The following is a 16060-nucleotide window of genomic DNA, read 5'->3' on the forward strand; positions in this document are numbered from 1 at the left end:
ATATATATATATATATATATATATATATATCACATGGATAATCATCTTCTCTTATTTCCTTTCATTCTGAATCTCATTCGCTGTACTGAAAACCTCATTGCTTCATTTACTTCTATTACTCAATGGAATTCAGAATTCAATTGCAATTGATATGCTCCTCTTCACCAGGAGTAGTACATCCATCACCATTTCTACTTGAATAATTGTTTAGGATATTATATTACGTACAGTACGTATTGCTCGTTGACCTATGACCCTGTAGGTCCTGTAACGCGATTCTCAGTATCCTTGACTTTTTTTTAACAATAAAATAATTTATAATTAATAGTTTGAAGAAAGCGAAGGTACGAGATTCGATTTTTTGATCAGCTAAAGCTTTTGATAATTAGCGATCTCGCCCGATCCCTTCATAAATGGAAATATGCATTAATTAAGAGTACAAAAATTTAGATAGGATATATTAAAGATACTTGTGGATCGTTGCAGATACAGTGTAATGTAATGAATTATGTTTACGTGAGACGTGATGTAGAAGGGTTCGTAACAAGATGGCGGTTTTATCGTCAGGTATAATATTACATATACATACACATAAAGTTTTAGCGGAATTAACTGGTAGGAATATACACATGCATTCATGCGCATTGCCACATTCATGTTCTGCATTTTCTTTTTTTCTTTCTTTCTCTTTATTCATTAATTTTAGCATTTACGATTTAAGTTCTTTAGGCACAACGTACTTGCTGCCACTTCATTCTGGATGTACGAGGAAAAAAAACTGACAAGTAGAGCATATAATCGATAACAATGGAATTTTATGGAATTATTAGTGGTTTGGTCAACTAAGAAAAAAGACGTGTAATAAATCGTTATGGTCGCTTCGATCGAAATTCCAATGCTTTTTGGCTTCATTGAAACTACTACAAAGGCCAGTGTCGATGATCTGTGAGAATTGCAGTTGATAAATGATGTCAGAGAAGAACTAAATTAACGATCAAGGACACACCTGTGAAAGTATCTACAAGATTAAAGTGAAGTTTAAAGAAAAGGAAACTTATCGTTATAAAGATAATATATCAATCTTTAATATAAATCAGGTGAAAGCTATCGGTTGACGTTTTTACTACACACGAAAAAGTTGAACTAAAGTGACGCATTACAGAGAGCAATTTTTCTACATACTTCAAATCTTCGTTTGAAGCCTCGACGTGAGATGTCTTGAATATATTTACACATGATTCTGGATCTTAAATATTACTGTGAACGATAACATCGTAGGGGGTTCAAAACGAAGATTTGGCGGGATGCAATATTCCGTTAATAGTAGCCCGATGATAAAATCACATAAAAAAATCTCAGCCAATCGAATAAAATTTTCACGGTTCAAATTGATAATCTAGAGATTTTTTCTTTAGTCATGTGTATATATATATATATATATATATATTTCTTGTTATATCGAGAGACTATGATATGCATAGGTATATCTATATATACATATACAAATAGTACTCATCCATGTTCAAATCAAAAGCCGATCATTTTACTGTTTTGCAGATGAACGTAACAGATAATTCTTGTTATATCGAGAGACTATGAATTTTCACGGTTCAAATTGATAATCTAGAGATTTTTTCTTTAGTCATGTGTATATATATATATATATATATATATTTCTTGTTATATCGAGAGACTATGATATGCATAGGTATATCTATATATACATATACAAATAGTACTCATCCATGTTCAAATCAAAAGCCGATCATTTTACTGTTTTGCAGATGAACGTAACAGATAAAGGATCGATATAGTGATACTACGTATAAACGAATTCACAAACATACAAAGAGATGTTTTTGTGGCATGCAAAGTGATAGGAAGAGGTAGAGAACAATTTTACCAGAGACGACCGACTGCTGCAGCGTATATTGCATCCCACAGTGTAGTGCCGTACTCAGTGTCAACGGAATACATGAATTGAATGAGGTATTGACCGATGACATAAGGGGATGCGAAAGCAACAAAAGTGATGATATAGAAGTGCCAGAGAGGGAAGTGAAGAAATGGATGTAAACAAAAAGAAAGAAGAACAGTACGTAAGAAAATAGTATTAGTATAGTTAGTCTTGCGGCCATAGCGCCTATCCCTCCATATAATATTCCCCTATGCTATTTTTTTTTTTTTTTTGGTGAACGCTTGAAGATCTCCATTCATTCTGCGCGAGTACTCACTTGGGAAGTTGCGTTCATCACCGTTCTGTAACGGTGTTATTACTGTAATAGGTAATAAAGATACTCGTCGAGATTCACTGGACGATAGAAATACAGAACAGACGTCCATTTAAGGATTCATGTTGCTGTCATTAGGCACAGCACACACTCGGTGGAATGGAACGGACTGCAGCAGCGCGTACAAATCCCTAAGGTACAATCGTTCTGGGTGTCTCATGTGGTTTAACGAATACATTGTAGTGAAGTGAATGATATATTTCTTTTGGTTAACTTATGGCGAGTATTACGAGATTATGATTGTGTACGATTGTTGGAATTATATAGTGGATATATGTTATAGGGAAACGCAAAGGACTTTTGATATCATGCTACAGCTACAGCCAGGTCCTAGGAATCGTTTGCCTTGTAGCGACGGAGTTGGTGATCGTGATGGGTGATGAAGGGTGATGACGTTGGTCAGGTTGGCAAGCCTTACATGAATCAGGATGTGGCTTCTCCTCGGCCACCATCAGGGCTGCGCTCTCAGCTGGCGGTATGTGTCCCTCTAACGCATTCACACAGTTTAGCACGCTCCTGCAAAACATCACGCCACTTGTCCAAATTTTCCGCTTCTTCAAACATATCCATTGGGCTTTTCGTCGCTCTTAGTCTTAGAGAATTATTAGAGTACTCGTGTCTGGTACCCATAGAGATAGATAGACAGACACCCTTGGGACATGCACGCTAGTTTATTGTAATCTCTCTTTTCTTCCTGGTGCTGGACGATCGTGCTAGTGAGTTTCTTGTTTGTGGTGGTTTCTTTTTTTTTTTCTTACTGTCCAGCACGCTTGCAGTTACAATTAACTGGATTTAACGTTCGCGGCATTTTTAAACGTAAAAATAAGATTCAGTTTGATCAGTGAGCTTATCGTGCTTCTTTGTGATTTATTGCAAACATACGTAGATCAGTGCTGTATGGTGTTGCAAGATAAACTTACTGCTGCTGTTTCTATGTGCACGAAGAACCATAAGAATTCATAGAAAGACTTTTACGAACTCAACGGTACCGTTCCTTTCGTTCAGTTTATCTATGAAATTCATATGGTAGAATAATACACGTTTACAGTGTATCGTTTTACAGTAACGTGAGGGTAGGAATAAATGATATATGGTGTATAGTATATCCGATATACTATGATAATGGTACAGTGATATAACAAGAATAAAGGTATTAGAAATCTCTTAAGGGCGTCCTCGAACCCTGCCACCTCGTTTGAGTTACTCGCTCTTCCGGTTTCACATATATACGAAAGGAATAATCCATTTCACAGTTTCTATCGTTTCAGTCTACTCGCAATATACATCACTGGCCTGTGTAGTAGAAGATTTTTCATCTGGCGTATTATAGTTTCTCTTAATGCCATATACGTCCATTAATGAAAGACGCGCGCTCGACGTTCCAGCATCTGTCAGAGAAGTAACAACGGTCAGCGCTACGCGCATGCGCCCAGACAATAAACGTTGAGAACGACGCACAGTGGAAGAAAAGTAAATGGAGAAACGAATAATTAAATAAACAAACTGATTTATTTTACAACGTGAAATATTCGAGTCTTAATTGGTGATGCCGAAATATTCGTAATTATAATAATTAATTATTTGGCCGCTTTAAGAAAAAATTTGGCGCATTTAAGTGGTATTTTCATAAGTTACACAGTCTGTATCCGTTTTCCGGTATTTCTGTCCTATTATGTAATAAGTGCCTACAACATCTCTAGTAACAATATTTTCAATAATATTATGCGAACGACAGTGATTAACCCTCTAATATCATTTTTTTATTTTCATCTATTCATCTCAATCATTGACTCAATCTCCTTTTCTCTTTCCCTCTGCTTCCGAATGAATGTACAACTGTCGCCGTATTCAATTACTCTTTTCTAATTAAAATTATGGTTTATCAGTAGCTTGGGTATGGTTGGCAGTGGTGGCGTCAGATAGGACGGTCTCCTTGCTAGAGTAAGTGGCGAGCTCCTCTTCCCTGCAATAGAATAACGTTACATGGCTATCAAGCCTGAAATCGTTCATCTTCGTGTTCATTTACGATTTCATCCGATCCCAATTGATTCCATACAAATCGATTATAACAATATCCTACTGTTATCCGATCTTATATGATGTCTACATGCTAAATCGCGATAATGATGATAGAACAACCCTGTATCATCCCTTGAATTTGTTTCAGAGAACGGGAGGAAGTGTCAAGGGTCCGTCAACGTTTGATCACTAGTCAAAGTAAATAAAAAAAAGTTCTTAATCCCGATCATAAAATCGTACGAGAATTAATTTTATTTATATTTTTTATATATTTTCAGGATGTACCCGTTCTTCGTCACGTCCTTCTCAATCGAGTCGATCCTCCCGTCTCTTTTGTATTAAAAAGAAAGTCCTGAGCGCCATTGTGTCACGATGAACCTTTTGCTATTATAACCCTAAGCACATGCTAGGTAGACTTACAACGTCAGGGCGTCACGTAACCGGTAACTGAATAATCAGCAAATATAGGCAGTCGTGTTCGTTGAGTGTTAATTAATGTTTTCTCTAAGCTTTTTCTTTTTCCTTTTAGCAAATCATCCCGTATATCATCGTTCACCCAGTATCTGATAGAATGATCAAGTGGTCTGATATAATGGACAGTGTTTCAAGTACAGGGTGATTCTATCTGGATGACTCTTATGCATGGAATTCTAATCGATACCACTGTACAGGTATGAGCAATATACTTTTCACAGAGTTTTCATTAAAAATATATTTTAATTATAAGTGTATAATCTATGATAAATAATCTATCATAAAACTCACTGCTCTACCTAATCTTAAGTAAGCAAAGAATCAGTAACGAATTGAAATATTGTACGACGAACTTAATGAGAATCGTCGTCGAGCGTCAAGCAGGATTAACAAACGAATCGGGTGAATGTTTCGGCAAGACCTTAATCAGCATGAAGAAACGTGAACATAGGTATTGACAATAATATAAAGAACGTATACAATAAACCAGGGATCAAAGGTAGCTCTTTTTACGGGGCTTACGGGATGATAATCCGTAATTAGACTAATATATAAATTGTAAGACAAAACGTGGTAAGCTCATCACAACGAACATTATGGCAGTATTGCAAATTGGCATGATCGCGACGATCGGATTTTGCCGGGTGATTCAAAAGCCAGAATACGTATAATTTAAAGGTCAAGCATCGGCTTTGATTTGTTGCGTCTTGATCAGTACAATTGAATTCTCTGATTTTCTTCTTTTTTTTTTTTTTTCTTAATAATGTATTAAAAAAACTCGATGTAAATACAACATATTGTACATATATTTATATATATCTGTATATACAAATATAAATATATATATATATACATATATATATATATATATGTATATCAGAGAGAGAGAGAATATTACGCCCAACAGTTATTTAATGTAAGCACTAACATGCAGTTCGCATAGCACAGCGCATATTATCGTGCCAGCTATTGACATGAACAGTTTTGAAAAACTTATCTCCTGTCGAACACTCATCAGGTCAAATGGACTATGAGGAGCATGCTATCGAATACAGGGCTCCAGGAAGTCAAGTCAATTGATCTCGGGGCTCTTATGTATTACATATTTTATTATTTTGGATACTATATGCGTCTCCTGACGGTACTTGCTTACTTCTCGCATCATTATCGACGATAATGGACGTGATTGGATATTCTCATATATTTATTTATATAAGGTCCATATACACGCTACATAATAGCCCTGAAGGAACTCATAGAAACTGTGAAATGTATGTTCACGGAAAGAAAAGAAATAATACGATTTATCACATAGGATTATTTAGTGTACCACACGCCAAGTCAAATTAGTACTTAGTCAGGTACAATTCATTTCTATGGTAGAACCAACTTCAATTGGTGGAAAAGGTCCTAAATAATCCTGTATAGTAGAAGAGCTATTCAGTTTCGAATATGCCGACTGAAGTTGGCTTCACCTTGTAGTAGGCATCGAGCGGACAAGTTGCTAACTTCGGTTGGTTCGTTTCGACTGAATAACTCTGTATACATATGTATGTATGTATACATGTAAATAGTAGTTGTCCATGCAACTATAATAATGTATATCTTTCTCGTAATTCAGCCTGGCTCTTTTTGGGATTTAAAAATTAATTCGGCACGAGCTAAGTAAGGACGTAGTATGCATGCCGGATTTTTTTTTTTTACGAAATCCTCACGGCTTCTCGTTAACTGTTGGGATTATTTTCTAAGCGTTTTTCTCTTTTTATAAGATTTTTCTTTTGTATCTCGTATTCGACCTTCTCTCTGTTCTTGTGCAAAGCGCAAATTTTTACGATTCTACGGCGATTTTGTTATCTTTGATTTACAAATGGGATGCTAGTCGTTGGATTCTCTCTTTTTTTTTTTCCATTCTCCCCTTTTACCCGATAAGCCAATACTTTTGGCATAGCTCCTAAAATATTATCGGATCTCTCGTAATGCATGTGGCTTATCTGTTACATATTACACGCGTGGGGTGTACTATTTCTTTTACTTTTTCTCTCTTCGTGTTTTTCTGTAGCCAATAAGTTCATCCCGTTTTGTTCGGGTCGGCGATCGTAAAAGAGAAAAAGTCGCCACGCGAATCCAACGAAGGCTTAAAAAATAATCCCTTTCTGCAAATATGAGTGTTTATATATATATATATATATATATATATATGGGTGATTTTGAGAAAAACTATGATTTTTGTCAAATCTCAATTTTTTAAAATTAAAAAATAATTTTTGGAATAATTTAATGACGTTTCAATGAATAAATGTCCAGTTGGAAATATGTTATTTAGAAATACTGTCAATCGAATCTGTCTAAATCAGTGAAATAATTATTTTTTTAAGGTGTAAAAAATGATCAGTATCGTGGTAAAGCGATCAGTAACCCTGGTACTAAACTTAAATAATTCCTGATCTAATATCGTAGAAAGATGATGTACCGAATAAATTCTACTGCCTATAGAATTAGTGAAAATGTCATTAAATTATTGTAAAAAATATTAATTTCTCAATGTGTGACGAAAATCAGTTTTCTTAAAAATCATCTATATAGGTTCAACGATGCCCTCAAGAAGATTATACATGCTCTCAAAAAGGGTCTGCGCAATAGTAACAAGGAAGTAAACGAAAGGAATAATAAAAACTGAAAGAAAAATGTCAAATGAATATGATAAATAACAAAAAAATATTGTACAAAGCCATCATAACGAACGAAACGTTAGCAGGACTCACCCGTATAGTCTGCTGTCCCTCAAGCTGCTTCTGCTCCACATAACACAGAAAGCATAGTTACGACATGGAGTACACATGATTTTTCTGATTTTCTTTTCTTTCTTTCATTTGCATACACACACACACACACACGCACTCTCTCTCTCTCTCTCTCTCTCTCTCTCTCTCTCTCTCTCTCTCTCTCTCTCTACATACACACAATCTGCGTAATGTCAAAACATACAATAAAATGAAACAATAACAAATAGTACCGGAACCACTAAATAATCATTTATTTTTCGAATAAACGATACACTCACGGTCCAATAAATTCTGTGTAAATAATTATAACGTTAGGATGATACTCGAACAAGATGAGAAACTTATGTGTTTAATTATACGTAACATAATTCGCTGTGTCTATCTTGTATTTTACAGGATCACTTAAAACAGGAGCATCCTCCCCTTCGCGTCCCTGACTTGAGCCAGAATGACGTCAAAGTAATAAGTATCTATTCGATAAGAAGAATTTCATATTTCGTCCTGCCTTGGAATCGAAGCCAAGAAAGTAGCAATGAGATCTGCCATAATTAAAAGGCACAAAATAAAAGAGTACCAAGGTGAGATTACGAATGACAAAAATATCTATTTGTACGAATAAACGTATCACGTTTGTCAACGTGAAAATAATCAACAAGTTGTATACAATTGTGCCGATTTAAATATTATTGCTTGCGTATACGTTACAAGCTGCTAATAGTCACGTGACTGATGGTGCGACGATAAAAAAATATTGAGTATTCAAACTTGTAACGTGCGTTATTTTGTAAATTATTAAAGTGACAATGATTATGGATAATCAATTAATCGATTGGTCAAGATTCTGGCGCTTTTTGTTCGATAGTCATCGTTCAATTATCGCTTATCGATTGAGCATCCTATTAAACTTGTATATCCTCTTGGTCTCGCCTAAAATCGTTAATTACAAACGCGTAACAAGTTATGTACAACATTGCCAGTAAAAGGTACTCTAAATAGGAAGTCAGTAACGATAGAGGAAAAAATAATAAATGGGTCGCATTATTTCTTATCAGTTAAGCCCAACTTGAGAACTTGTACACAATGGACAATAAAACAATTTCGTAAACGATTAATGAAACAAATGGTATATGACATAGACAACAAGTGCTCGACAGATCCGTCAAAAATTTATCACATCTCAATTTTCATGACGACAGCATGTCATGAATTGTTAACTATATCAGCGTTAACGCGCACAAGACGTAGAACCGTCTATGAAAAGTTTTTAAGAAAAAAAATTAATAAAAAAATAAACTTAATAAATACAATGAATATAATATTGAAAGCTAGCTGTCCATTGGCTTACTCGTGTAGGTACTTGGGACTGTACTTGATTGCTTGTTTGCAGCATACCTGTCATTACCATGCCTGAATATGGATAGGATCTCTTCGAAGGTCTTATTCTTGGTCTCAGGAACCCTCTTGTACGTGAAGATCCAAAAGATGGCGAGGAATGCACTGAATGGTAGGAACTTGTAGTTTTCAAGGCTATCCTGTAACACAGTAGAAAAGGGTCCTTGGTTTAGAATGCTATTGAACTTTAATATTGATTCGCAGAACTGAATGTGAGCAAAGTGATGATCTTATGACGTACCATACTTGGAAAACCGATGCCAACCGTGAAATTAGCCATCCAATTAACAAGAACCGCAATGGACATGGCAGCAGGCCTAGGTCCTTGGGAGAAGAGTTCGGCTGTTATCATCCACGGTATGGATCCTGGACCAACAGCAAAGAACACCACGAAGCCGAGTGTCGAGACCACCGACAGGTATGACATCCAGTCTATCATTTCCTGTACGTAACCAAAAAACGCCTATCAGGGGGTAGAATCGAGTTCTTCTTTCCTGAGTGGCTGGAGGAGCCTCAGGAACGAATGATGATAATAAATGATACATAACTTGATAAAAAAGAAATAACGTGGCATGCAAGTTAACATGCAGAGCTCAATCCTGTGTTAGGTGATACAGAGTAGAACGTAGTTCTGTGATGTCTGGTATAACTTTGTTGATTTGGTGCCTTCGCTTATTTACAGTAGCATACTTTCTTATGTAATGTGTGATTATCATGAAGGAGTGAAATACTGTTTTACATTGACCAACGTGTAGCAAAACGACTCGGACAATCTCTCTAGGTTTTGTCTTTAATTTTCGTAAAACTAATGGTAAGCCAACTTTCACCTTTTTTATATACAAGCGGTTTCTGCAAGGAAAAGTAATGCAATGAGCTTGTGTAATGTATCCTGCGAACGCTTGCTCAAGCCAACGTTGGCTGTATACAATTTCGTAGAAGTTAATAAGGTAAGTTCAACAGACCCTTGTGATCTTCGTGAAGTTAAAGCCGACTGTATATGATACATTCAATGTGAAAATATAATGAATTGCAATTCTTTTTTTTTATTTCATGAATATCCATCAAAAACTTCAAGTGTTCTGTAAGTCTGATCGCTGTGTCGAAACTCGGTGTGTTGAAATACCGACAGGTTTGAGCCAGACTGAATGAAATTGCATAATAACAGAGAAGTCGGACAAAAATCTCCTCCAGACAGTCACGAAAGAGATCGAATTTGACGAGGGGCGGGGGAAGGAGGGAGAAACGAATAAAAAATAGCAAAGTGAGCCAAGTAAGTAAATGTAAAAGCGTGCAGTGTTATTTATGTCATTTCTTTCTCAATCAATCTTCATTAATGTATTTTTAAAACGTATCGTTACTCGTTAACGGCAAGTGCTTGTTCCGATACAGAGACGCGTGCAGGAACGAGTAAGAGAAGGAAATAGTGTGATGGAAGAAAGAAAAGAGAGAAAAAAGAAATAGTGTAATGCAAACGAAGAAAACCATCATGCGGGTACAGGACACAGCACTTACGAGCTACATGAATGACTGGGATAAATTAACATGAGATTTCAATATAGCGAGGTGAATGTATAAATACAGCGGTGATATCTCTCACAGTCGGTGCAGTGCCGCACTCCAGCTGTGAACAAAGTGTTAAATGCACCTTACGCCTAGCTTCATTGTGTTACGAAGCACGAAGCACATTTACAACTCTTAATATTATTGATTCTTTACATCCTAGAAGCTTTCCTCGATTACCATTGCACAGTCACTGTTTAATCAGTGAAACAGCCAGAGACGGGTTTGGTCTGGCCAGTGTAGTTTTTTGCTAAAAACTGCACAAAAGCGTCCCGTCGTCCGAGTCTGTTAGCATCTTCGTATTTTTTTTCTTACACTGTATCCCCCATACAACTTTTGTATTCCACAATCCCTCTTATAAAGCCTCACAGGTATTATAATACATAGACGAATGTTACGTGGGAACGAACTAACGTCCACGCGATAAGAACATCAACCCACCAGTGCGTGAGTCCCTGTCTGGATACGCGTTAACGAGAAACAGGTGGCTCTACAAACCTTTATGAGCAACGAAATTGTGATGAATATGGAAAAGATGAACATGCCGCCAAGGCCGTATAGATGCAGCGTTCGCCTTCCTGTTCTGTCCATCAGTGGGATGGATATTAGTGTCATACCAACCATAATGGCGCCTATACCAATACTTGCAAACTTGGCACTCTCATCCGTGAGTCCGGAACTTATGAACAGACTCGTGGAATAGTAGAACACCTGAAACGGTAAGTAGCTAGGATAAGTAGGCGACCGATAATCGTTTGAGGTACCTTGGACGATCTGAAGGATCCGTTAATAGATAGTGGAAGTAATAAAGTTATCTTTACTTACAGCATTGATACCCGACAATTGCTGGGATAATTGCATAACCACACCGATGATAAGAGGTGCTCTTAAAGTTGGACTACATATAAGCTCTGTCATCGAAATGGTGGATTCGGACTGCTGAGCCCTTTCCTCAGCCCTCATCTCTTCGATGTCTTCCTCTACCTGATTACTAGCCCTTAATCTCCTTAAAGCCTTGCGGGCCTCCTCTTCCCACTGCTTAGTAATGAGCAAATATCTGTGAAGTAAACAACCAGGAACATCAGCGTTGTGGCTTACTGTATAAAAAGAACAGGAAGTACCAGGAACCCTCAAGAGATGGAAGAACTGTGCCACCCAATTCCCGTGTAATCGGCACCACGATACAGAGAGACTGCTAGTAGTAATTCCAATGTAGTACGGATTAATTACCTCGGTGATTCCGGACATACTGGAAGCAAGAGCAACTGCAATATGGCAGGACAGATCGCCAGTCCCAGGAGTACGGGCCAGCCATCATTCGTGCCAAGTATTTGCTCGATGCCCAGCACCTGGGAGACCAGGAGGCCCACCGTAACAGCGAGCTGGTTCACCGTGCCCAGGCCGCCTCTCAGGTTCAATGGCGCTATCTCCGATATGTACATGGGAACCAAGGAGGTGTTTAAGCCACAATTGACACCGATGACGAACCGCCCGAAGAAGAGCATTTCATAAGCGTGGGCTATCTTGGTACAGCCCATCAGGCATGCCCCCACGATGCCCAGCACGTTGTTCAGCAGTAAGCCCCCCTTTCTGTCATTCAGAATGAAAGATAATTCATACGTAAATGACACGTCGGTCTATAGTACAGAGTGATACATATTACAGGCAGTCAGATATTTTCGTGGCGATTAATCTCCACGTATTTTCTTTTCTGTTCCACATCCAGAGCGTAGATTAACCGTATGATTACATTGTACCAACCTGCCAAATCTGTTAGCAATTATTCCTCCGCTAAAACCACCAAGCATACCACCAATAGCAAATATGCTGACTGCCACAGAGTACAGTTTCTTCACAGAATCATCCGAGATGTCCTCACCGTATCTGTCCTTGTATACATCCTTCATGAAGTTTTCAATATTCTGCAACGACAACCAATTCCAAGATACGATCTACCTCTCATCATCATTAAGTGATCATCATCCCCTCTGGGAACAAAACTTACCACTTCAGGCGCATTGATGACTCCCGTATTGTATCCAAACTGCAGCATGCCAAGCACTGCTGCCAGTATTGCATACGACAGGAAGAACGTCAAACCCTAAAAATACTTAAGGTATTAAAACCATCGTCTAGGTTAAAAAAGTAAATCATAAATTCATTGCTAAAAATCAAAGGAAAAAGTAAGATACAAAATTATGTCAATGCGAATATGAATAAACACAGGTAAATTTAATTTTGAGTAACAGCTACGATAATATGGATAAACAAGGTTAGAAAAAAGTAAAGAAACCCACATTAATTATTGATTCCTTTATTGTATAAATTCACAAGAAAATCATAAGGCTAACCATATCGTTATTTATTCCTTAGATATGCAAAAGAAAATTCCTACGAACTGAAGGAACTGAAGGAACTGAAGCAACTGAAGCACACGAGTTAAAGTAGTAAGTTCTCGATGACACAGAGAAGGACGATATCACCTGCTCGAGGAGTCTAAGTTTCCGTCGATGAGAGTGCTCCTCCAGACGATCCACATATTCCCGTAACTCCTCTATCTCCTCTTTCACTTGCTGTACCGTATCTAGTTCGTGCTGCACCAGATACGCCATATTAACGTTATAAAGTTAGTGCGCTAATATGCATTCAACTATCAGGCATCTTATTAAAGTGTACGTAAGTCTGTATCCCTTCCTACCCAGAGTGCATGTGCTCGAAGTAAAAAGCTACTCAATTTGTAAATTACTTTTCCAGGTAAAACATTCAATGGGAAAAGTTTAGAAAAATACGTAAAGATGAAACAACTGTTCGCCCGAATGATGCTTCAAGATAGTCAACAATAATTGTGATTACGAGAGACACACAATTGGTCACCGATTTCGGATGGGAACAGTGATAAGCAATGTCAGGTACTCCGACTGTACCTTGATCGCCACCATGTCTCTCTTGACCTCGCTGACCTCGCTCTGGCAAGACTCTACACTCTTGGTGAGTTCCTGCAGTTGAGTGCGTATCTCACATAATGCAACGGTCGTTTCCAGCTGGCGGTCACCCCGCTGCAGCTCGTCCAGCTTGGCGCTCAAGTTCATACTCATCACGCTGACCTGCTTCTGCAGACTGTGCACATATCGTAGCATGAACTTTACGCCTGAGTGATAATATAAAACGAGCACATCGACACTAGATCAAGACCAGCTAGTACCCTAAGAGATAACCAACTAGCTCTGACGCGACAATCTTAACTGCCGAGCTTTGAGATTCTCCGTCAAGCAATTGAGTGCCGGTTAAGAGACGAGATTAGAGCATTTTTAAAATGTTACGCTCAAAACGTATTATTTGAAAAGCAATCACCCAGCATTGGGAATATGGAGTCGAGACACAGCTCGGCAGCATCATTATTTCATTTGTATACAGACAATATTTGCTTATAGTTATCATTATTGTATGTAGATTAAAAACAACACAGACAAAATACAAATGCTACTAAAAGCATGTCTAAAATGTGTGTATAGTGAGTGTGAGGTGAAATGCTACGATAGTCTGCAGCTGTGCACATGTTAAATAAACATTTTTCTTTTCCTTTCTTTTTAGATATCTTTAATTTTATCATCGGCACGAAAGGATAACGCGATAAAGAAATAGAGAGAGAGAGCCAGGACATAATATGATAATTTGGAGTTAAACGAATGAACGATGGCACCAGTGATATCAGTGAATAAGTTCCTGTACAGCTCAATAAAAAAAATCAAGCTTTTTTTTTCAAAGTACATTTACCAAAGGGAAACACAAGTAACAAAACACGATGTTGACCGATGCGTTCGATAACAAATCCTGGGCTACAAATTCGAATGATGAAACTTGTACAACGATAACTGATATACACCGTTAAGGAAACGCGTGATAAGTCGATCCAAAAAGCTTCAGAGATAGCTAAAGAATAATACAGGAAGAAAGATATATATATATATATATATATATATATATATATGAGTAAAAGTAAAAAGAGCAAAACGAAAGTAGAGATCAATACTGGCCATGTGCACAGCGAAGCAAAAAATGGTGAACGATAATAAGTGGTGAGAAAAGTATAATAATATTAATAATGAATATAATATAAAATAATACGATATAAATAACGTGAGTATAAGTATAGATAAAAATATGGTGAACATATGGTGAATAGCATAAATGAATGAAAAGTATGATCGAAAGGATTATTTATTTAATGCAGCGATGATGTAGGTTATGTACCTGGGAGGTAGGGAGACCATGGCTGTGTTCCGAAACTACAGTAGCCTCTATGCCTCCCCCACTCACTCCTCTTGATTCAGTTTTTCGTCTGATTCACTGATTATTTGTCTTTGTCTTTGTCTCAACATATGTACGTATGTTGGATCCCACCAAATCCAATCAATGACTCTGAATGATTGCACGGGCTTGTTGTCAAGTGGTCCAACCAAAGTAGAAGGTATGTGTGGGGTGGGACACCGACACTGTCCGCCCTGCCTCTATCTCACTCTGTAAAACTTTACCTAGTTTGGAAACACAGTCGTGGTTCAGTCAAATATTAAAATGAATTATTTCGCTCGCATTATTTTTAACGTGACTTCGAGTCTATTCGTCACGTATAAGAGTACATCGCCATGCGACGCACCGCCAGCTTACTCACCCCTGCCTAGCTGCCCGCGTCCACAAGCGAGCTTGCAATATTGAATGGCCCATCACTTTGTGTGTAATGAACGGACGGCAAAATAATTGACAAAAAATGTGGCATGACTTGATGAGTGAAAACGCTAAGGTATCCGCACAAGTCGATCACTGCTATCGTATAATATATCAGAGTTACACGCGGAAGTGTGAATATCATTCAATTGAATCACCTTTAAATAATAATCCTTCAAATATTCTAAAGTAACGCCTGCGATATTGCGAATGGCAGTGATATCTTTTGTGCGATGAAACTCTGTTACAAGGATATGAATAAATGAATGAGCAATAAGTGGTAAGCCTGCGAGCGCCGCAGCCAAAGAGTTCAAGTAAACGGTAAAAATGTAATCACGTGTTCTGATATAATGTCGTTACGACCAAAAAAGGTGTTAGGTATGTAGAGAATAAGGCTAGAGCGTGTGATTAATGTATAAATGTTAATGAGGCGTGAAGCCTTGCATTGCATTCTCGTATGTATATTGTAATACAGGAGCATTCAGTTTGAGTAAAAGTTGAGTCGAGATCCATAAGTCAAACAAGTGAAACCGAATTGGATGGTCCTGTATGACATACGAATGAATAGAAACTATACGTATAAGCATCAGGGGAGCATTTGTCTTCGGTCCATCAGTAAGAAAAGAAAGTATAGTACCTCTAAGGATGAGAAATCCTAATAAAAGAGGACACTCTCGAGTATTTATGGAGACGAATGTGTACCAAGGGTCTTATACCCTGGTGATTCTACTCGGCATAAGACCCTCGGTTTCACAGAAATACTGGACACAGTCTCGTACGGTTGTCTATAGCGAAGAAAACTGGGATCCCGTGGACGTT

The 16060-nt window shown here is 37.7% G+C and overlaps 1 protein-coding gene and 1 long non-coding RNA gene across 29 annotated transcripts in view; one reads left to right on the forward strand and one right to left on the reverse strand.

The window, feature by feature from the left end:
- The window catches only part of LOC107263344, a 5809-nt gene extending 607 nt beyond the window's left edge, over positions 1-5202 (forward strand). Inside the window, exons 1-6 of one of the 3 annotated variants that reach the window (XR_003058464.1) lie at positions 792-1208; positions 1785-2427; positions 2575-2766; positions 4459-4508; positions 4589-4753; positions 4840-5202. This is a non-coding gene — a long non-coding RNA (uncharacterized LOC107263344). Of the gene's footprint in view, positions 1-791; positions 1209-1663; positions 2428-2574; positions 2767-4458; positions 4509-4588; positions 4754-4839 lie in introns of those variants that run through there. The other 2 variants (XR_003058465.1, XR_003058463.1) reach the window with 2 other exon arrangements.
- LOC107263324 (glucose transporter type 1) overlaps positions 1-16060 on the reverse strand; it is a 35733-nt gene that overhangs the window by 5898 nt on the left and 13775 nt on the right. For 5 of the 26 annotated variants that reach the window (XM_025080723.1, XM_025080725.1, XM_025080724.1 and 2 more), the window contains 11 exons: positions 13444-13636; positions 13003-13113; positions 12525-12620; positions 12281-12441; positions 11750-12109; positions 11345-11576; positions 11018-11230; positions 9201-9422; positions 8960-9099; positions 7547-7579; positions 2710-2807 (listed from right to left, as the gene is read on the reverse strand). In XM_025080723.1, coding sequence (XP_024936491.1) covers positions 2710-2807; positions 7547-7579; positions 8960-9099; positions 9201-9422; positions 11018-11230; positions 11345-11576; positions 11750-12109; positions 12281-12441; positions 12525-12620; positions 13003-13113; positions 13444-13636 — 1859 coding nt within the window. Of the gene's footprint in view, positions 1-2709; positions 2808-3781; positions 4255-6629; positions 7458-7546; positions 7580-8959; positions 9100-9200; positions 9423-11017; positions 11231-11344; positions 11577-11749; positions 12110-12280; positions 12442-12524; positions 12621-13002; positions 13114-13443; positions 13637-14770; positions 15052-16060 lie in introns of those variants that run through there. The other 21 variants (XM_025080743.1, XM_025080744.1, XM_025080727.1 and 18 more) reach the window with 15 other exon arrangements.

Source organism: Cephus cinctus, unplaced genomic scaffold (assembly GCF_000341935.2).
Source record: "Cephus cinctus unplaced genomic scaffold, Ccin1 Ccin1_scaffold0153, whole genome shotgun sequence".
In the NCBI taxonomy this organism is placed as follows: Eukaryota; Metazoa; Arthropoda; class Insecta; order Hymenoptera; family Cephidae; genus Cephus; species Cephus cinctus.